The sequence below is a fragment of the Lepidochelys kempii genome, chromosome 9, assembly GCF_965140265.1.
Source record: "Lepidochelys kempii isolate rLepKem1 chromosome 9, rLepKem1.hap2, whole genome shotgun sequence".
Lineage (NCBI taxonomy): Eukaryota > Metazoa > Chordata > Testudines > Cheloniidae > Lepidochelys > Lepidochelys kempii.
In genome coordinates this window covers 51,347,963-51,355,066 of record NC_133264.1, presented here as the reverse complement: position 1 = coordinate 51,355,066, position 7,104 = coordinate 51,347,963, and the positions used below count along the sequence as shown (strand labels likewise).

The window sequence follows — 7,104 nt, the reverse complement described above, 5'->3', positions numbered from 1 at the left end:
ACTCCGAGATGCTCAGAGCTAGCTACCTGTGAAGGCCAGTCCCCTTCCCCGACAGTCCAGCCAACCACATGGGTTTTGTCCGCAAAAACTTTCTCCTGAAGAAGGCTATTAAAAACACGCAGCCCCGTGGATCCGAAATAGAGACATTGTTACTCTGATTCTGTCTATTGTCAATTTCTATTCTTTCCCCCTGTAGCCAGGAAGGAAGAGGAAATGCAAAGGAGCCTGGTTTTTAAACATTGGGGAAAGTCCTGATAAATCAGCTAAGTTAGACTTAGCTCTGAACTGGTATTTCCAATAGATCGGGTACTCCTGAAAGCAGATGAGACACGCGCTGTCCTCTCCCGTGTGTTACTGACTCATTTGTTTCACTTTTAGCAAATAACTGAACACTCGACGTGGTTATTAAAATCTGTGTAGGTATAAACCTGTCAAAGTGAAACCGCAGCAAAAGGCTTCTTAGCTGACAGTGGAGATGAGATTAAAAATTATGTATAGGTATAATCTATAAATGCCCCGACCCCGCCAAACGTCACGGGAGTAATATTACTCAAGTGAGTAGTCCCACTGAATTCACGTAGGGTCCCTCACCCGTGTAGCGTTACTCACTACCTAAGTTTTTTCCCTCCGGATCGGGCCCTAAAATGCTTTTCTGGCCAGAAGCATCTGAGCTAGTCCTATTCAACTCAGTCTTTAAGCTTTGCTTTCGTGCTTTTAGGAGGAAGCTTGTCAGAATTGGGACTTTATTCACACCACATGGTTTGCTTGTTTAATGACAGATTGTCTTTATTCAAAATGTCTTTGTTCAACAAATGAACAGGTTAACGAGGTAAAATCCTTCTGGATACATTTTTCAAAGACATGGTTGAAACATATTGAAATTACCATCTTTTTTAAAGTCTTATTCTTATTTGTTTATTTAGTTATTTTTACAATTCTACTGCCTGACTTCATACCTGACGCTCTGTCTAAAATGAACTTAGGTCTAGTTGCACTGGATCACACAAATTGAAGGACTATCTGTTTTAAATTAAGCAAACACTATCATATCATGTTGTAAAGAGAAAAGTTTCCTTTTCCGTAACTTTTAAGAGCCTTTTTGACATGAAAAGCAATTTTTACCTATTAGTGCTTGATGGCAAAATATATATGTATATATATAATATAACACAGCTAATCTTGTCTTTTAATGTGCAAAAGGAAATAAAATAATAATAATGATATTAATAAATACCAGGACTTCAGAAATTCAAGTCCAAATAACAGCAGGTAATATAGAACTCATATACATTAATATAATAAATAAAACTCAAAACCGCCTAGCTTTTAGTCCAAAAGGGCAGGTCAAGATTTAACACATTTACAGTTCTTAAAGGTTTCTGCACCTAGCTGAGCCTCCAATTCCAGTTTCCCCAGGCTGAGAGAGAAATCTTTGTTTGTTTAATTTGACTAGAGAGTCTCTGAGTTCCAGGAGAAGTCTTTCTGTCTTTCCCCAGGTGCCATCAGATACACTGGCATCATTCTCCCATGCAGGTGGCTTTTTGCTTCTGCAGTTTCTATGTACATGCCCATGAGTGAATTCAAGTTCTGACTGCAAAGCAAGTCTCGCTTGCGGGTATGTGGGTGTGTTACATGGCAGTCGCATGTGCTGAAGAATAGGGGTCTATTCCAGTCTTGGTCATGCCTGGGAATAATATGTAGGCAACTGGAGGTTGCAAACTGGAAGCCGACCAAGCTGTACAGTTACAGGGCACCACATACCCAGGGTTAGTTGGCGAAGGGTGAGTATGGGTGTGCTGGCTGGGGCAGCTCAAGCTGCCGAACGCCCCGCTCTGGTATCCCAAGGTGGAGGCGTAGGGCAGGGTGCTGGTGGCTAAGGTGTGGGGCACTTCGGTCATCTTCTGGATTGCGCTGGAGCTGAACTGGCTGGGGTCAAGTAAGGAGTAGGGTGCGGAGGTGGGAGGCAGGAAAGCCCTAGCCTTCTCCGGGGAGCTCAGCAGAGCGTCCGTGGCTCCCACGGGCAGCCCGGCCGCCTTGAGCGGGTCCGTGTCGCTCAGGTAAGGCAAAGGGAAGACATACCTGTCCTTCTTGAGCAGGTTCTTGGGCTTGCGCCGCGGCCTGTACTTGTAGTCAGGGTGCTCCTTCATGTGCTGCGCCCGGAGCCTTTTGGCCTCGTCGATGTAGGGTCGTTTCTCAGCCTCCGACAGCAGCTTCCACTCCGCGCCCAGCCGCTTGCTAATCTCCGAATTGTGCATTTTAGGGTTCTCCTGGGCCATCTTCCGCCTCTGGCCCCGGGACCACACCATGAAGGCGTTCATGGGTCTCTTGATGTGATCGGTCGGCTTGGACATGGTGCTGTGGGGGGGTCGCTCTGAGGAGTCACAGCGGGGCTGGGCTCACCTAGCCGACTCGCCTGCCTCGCCACCCAAAAAGAACTCCAAAACTCTCAGCTGATCATACCAGTTCTCCGGCAAATCCACAGGCAGCTACTGGGGGGGGGGGGTCAACGGAGGAGGGGGGGGGGAGAAGACAAGAAGGAGCAAAGGAGTGAAAAAAAGAAATCCAGGAGTGTCTCAGGTCGGAGTGATCAGCCTCTCAAGGGTTTGTGTGCGGGAGAGAGAGGGAGGGCTTGCTTTTGTGATGAGATGCTGCTGCCGAAGGTGTCTAGCCCTGCAAAGCACCTGGCTGGGAATGAGGAACAGCCGAGGACCAGGAGCCAAAAGCGGTGAAGTTCAAAGGCTAGCCTGCTCCGGATTGCACGCAATCTGACATAATCGCAGGGCGTTCACTCCCTAACCTGAGCGCCCAATCAGCTTGGAGAGACGAATACCTTGAAAAGAGACAGTCTGGGAGAGGAGAGAAAAGCGGGGGAGGGGGGAGAAGGGGGGCAGGCACTAACTACATGGGATTAAAGGGAATGCTTTTGTTAGACGTTGAGCTAATAGCGCCAAATGAAACTCCGCACGCCTCCTAGCTAGGGTTCCGGGCTGCTGGGGAGATGGGGCGTGTTGTACCAGTCACACAAGAAACAAAAAACAGCAGCGTGTGAGTTTGTAAGTCAGGCACCACAAGTCAACTGCAAGGCAGCGTTTCCCCTTCCTGGCCAACCTCGGGACAAACAAAATCCCAGGGAGCAGCTAAGAGCATTTCTTTCGAAAAATTAAAACCAACATCTAAAGGCAGCGTATATTACTGCGGCTATTATAAAACACCTGCAAAATACAGGTACATCTATGCACTCCCATTCTATGTCTAACTGCAAAGCATGCCAATCTAACCCCCCTGCCTATACATACTGTCCCTATATACATCGTGTATCAGCCCCGTGCATACCTCTTCAGTATTCATTAGGGAATGTAAGACAAATGGCAAACAGGGCTTGATATAGAAGATAAACTACCTTTGATTTTGCGGATAACAGTTAACTTTACACCAGCAGTTTAACAAGGCTTTTCTCCTTTCTTTCTTTCTTTCTTTCTTTCTTTCTTTCTTTCTTTCTTTCTTTCTTTCTTTCTTTCTTTCTTTCTTTCTCTCTCTCTCTCTCTCTCTTAAAAGCCTCCAGAATTATTTTAAATTGGAAAAATGAAGTCCACTAGTTGGATGAATTAGATGGATTGGCGTCGGGATTGGCCCGGTGTCTGGGTTAATAACACTTGGTACCTTGCTTTTGTACTGCTTGGAGAATGGTGTGTTTCTATTCTCTGGTGGTTTGCTTTTTTAAAAAAAGCAGGTTATAATTCTTCGGGTAAGGAACACTAAATAACCCTAGGAATCAACTTGCATGCCTGTTTTCTTTGAATAATTGCCTGCCTAATGTGAAATGCCCTTGGGGAAAATATTTATTAAATGGAAACAATTGTCCCGAGTCCCTGTAGAGACTGGGTTTGTTAAAGGGTTATTGGCAACTGCACCTGCCTGGTTTAAAAGACTTGTCTAAAATAACGCTTAAGCACCTTCGGTTGTTCCTATATGCAGCGTTCAGCTTTAATAATCTATTTAAAATAGAATCTGGAGGGGAGAACTCTACCAGTCTGACGGCTCTAAATATTTCCAGTTATCTTTCTCTCTCTTTAAATCGACCCTTCCAGACCGGATAGTCTACGTTCAGTTAAATTCGTCAAGAAATATCTCCACCTCTCAGTGCAGACTTTAGAACCTCGTTAACGCAGAGGACATGGAAACACATCAATATATAATTTAGCTGCAAAGTCTTTAGCCTTTATTTCCACAACAGCCCCCAATGCAAATTATAACAACACAAATCCATCTGCAGATACACGTACTGGGTGCGTATATAGACTGGAAATAGCTGCGACGATTGGAGTCTTTAGGGGGGCTTCTCCCCTCCCCGCCCCGTTTTCACTGAAATTATAGCCCTGTTCCCTGCTTTCTACTTTTCCCACACTTGGCGTCTCCAATAAATTAGTTTAATTCAATGTCAGTCTTAAAGCGATGCGGGGAATGATTTAAAGTCCATTCACCTGTACGGGTTTGCCGGGCGCCCGGGGGGCCACCTGCTACTTAGATTGGGCTTGTGCATTTAGCAAGATCAGAACAGATTTTTCGTTATACAGAGAAATGCGTTGTGCAGGACTCAGGATTCAGGGATGTTTTATATTTATTTATTTATTGCTACGAAGTCAAGCTGCAAATTAACACCTATTTGGAACGGAGTAGACAGTAGATGGGACATATTTGTAACACACCACTAATTTTACAGTGCAATACATTCCCCCCTAGCCTTGGGCACTCAACATTTGCTCCCCAGTGTATATTTAGAGGCGACTTCTGAGCAGCTAGTTCATGCCTATTAAAAAAGGAGTATTTTGAATGCACGCAGGAGTATGTATTGGCATTTCTACTTCTAATTGCCTCCCTCCACACACAGTCAGCCAAGGGGAATCCTGTAGGTTGTGATTCAAACGGAAATGGCCCTTTTTTTTTCTTTTGCCACCCTTTGCTCCCTGATATTTTTGTGGGTTTGTTTCCAATCTGGCGCTGAGTGATTCCTGAAGTTTCTGAACTTAAGCCTTTAACTCCCCTGCTTTTCACCCTGCACAAATACGCAGTCATCCAGCCGTCTAATCTCAGGCACTGAAGAGAGTCGTTTTCGTGTTAATCAGAGTAAGGACTGTAACTAAATATAGCGAATTCAGCCCCCGCACACACACCCTCCAAGGATGGACCAGTTAATACCACAGCCAATGTTTGCTGCTTTCACTGGGGTTTTGGGTGGATTGGGGGGGGGTGTCTGTGTGTGCGCAAACCCTGTTTTCCGCTAGTGATAACGCACTGAACTGCTGCAGAGAAACGCTCAGAGACGCTTCGTGTCATCCAATGCACTGCGCCCTTCATCCGGTAGGCAGTGCCCTGCCTCGGTCAGTAACAACAGGCACCGAACCTCTCCCAGCCGACACCTGGTGCAGAGAGGGAAAGGGGGGTGGGGGCAGCACCTTTCTGTGCTCTTCCTTGAAGCCCCGGTTTCCCATCAAGGAACTGAGACGGGCCTCAAGGAAGCAACTGGTCCTGCCAACTCCGCAGGGTGCATTGCAGGAGGATGGGAAGGAGGGTATCGCCTGCTCGCATTGCCACCCCTTCTCCTCTCTTGCCCCTTGCAGAGTTCAACGCGAGTTGCTGGAGAAGTGACTCCCGGGGAGGGGGGGGGCAATCAGGTGCCTGCCTCGCTCCCCCCGAGTCTGGAAAAACGCCCCTTGAGGGTCGGCCGGGAGGGGGACACAGGCAGGGACAGAGCAACGCCCCGGGATAGTTCGCTGGCAGTTTTAGCGTCTGGGCTCCGCAGCTCCCTTTAATTCGGTGCCACCGGGGGCTGGGGCGCGCTCCCCTGGACACGGCTGGTCAACGCCTTTTCAGCAACGTGGCCACCGGCAAAGGCCGCCCTGGTTCCCAGGGGTTTCCTGCCGCGGGTTCCAGATACATACAGGCCGGCACTGGGGAGGGTAGCAAGCGGGGCTGCTCCCACGCGCGCCTCTCTCGGGCTGGGCGGTGCAGGCCAAGCTGGGGAGGCGCACGGGGCAGAGCTCCCTGCCAGCTCCCACCAGCAGGGGTGCGGGGGAGCCCGGACAAAGCTCTGCGGTGGGTACTGCTGTCTCACCCACCAGGCGAAGTCCCGGAGTTCAGCGCGCCTGGCTTGGCACAGGCAGCCTCAGGAGGCGAACCCCTGCCCCGGGAAGGGACGTGGGGACAGCCAGGGGATCGTCTTTGTTTGCTGGTCTGGCCTATCCCCGCTTGCCCCTTCCTTTGCGGAGGCACATTTCCTGGCAGGCATGTCAGCGGCGGGGGGCGCTTTCCCCCCGTGGGACCCTCCCCGCGGGAGAAGATCAGGGCTAGCTGAGGACAGGGCTAGCGAAAGACTCTACAGGTGCAGCCCCGCTCGCTGGGTAGTTTGCGGGAGCTCTCCCCGCAGCCCAGTCCGATGAGCCAGGCGCCAGCCCTTTCTGGGCAGGCAAAACACACCATTCCGGGACCCCTTCAGCCTCACCGCGGGAAGGAAATATTTCCCTGGGTGGCCTATTTGCCTCTCTTCCCCAGGAAGCTGCTGCTGCGGCAATTCCTCGCTAAAGAGACCGATGTGAGAGGGAAGGAAAGGTCATGTTAACAATCCTGGCTGGGGGAAAGTGTCCGTGTTTTAGAGCCCCCGCTTTCCATACCGCTCCTCTCTCAGACAAACTATGTACAATCCAAACCCCTCCTTTGTTTTCATGGTTAGGGTCCGATTCTCCAGGTATGTATAGATCTAGATGGATCGCTTGTCATTGCCCGTGAAGACGAAACAAGAGAAACTTGGCCCCCTTTTCAAGCAGGCAGATAGCAAGACAAATCGTTTGGAAATGAGGGATGATTTGCAAGCCCTGTCTGCTACTGAAGAGTCTTGCGAATCAGTTCATGTTTGTTTGGCATATTGATGGTAGAAAATACGCAGCTGTACTTTGATTGGCTGACACTTCTGCATTAATACACCCTATATATATATGTTCTTCTGTCACATAGTTGTAGTATAGCGTATAGATAGATAGATAGATAGATAGATAGATAGATAGATAGATATGACTGTCCCCACACTTTCCGCTATTTTTGTTGTTACAT

General features: G+C 48.7%; 1 protein-coding gene across 1 annotated transcript; it reads right to left on the bottom strand.

The window, feature by feature from the left end:
- Window positions 1-1,628: 1,628 nt before the first annotated feature.
- Window positions 1,629-2,351, bottom strand: SOX14 (SRY-box transcription factor 14). Its single transcript, XM_073358812.1, has one exon. It carries the CDS (start codon window positions 2,349-2,351, stop codon window positions 1,629-1,631), a length of 723 nt encoding a protein of 240 aa, XP_073214913.1.
- Between the last annotated feature and the right edge of the window lie 4,753 nt (window positions 2,352-7,104).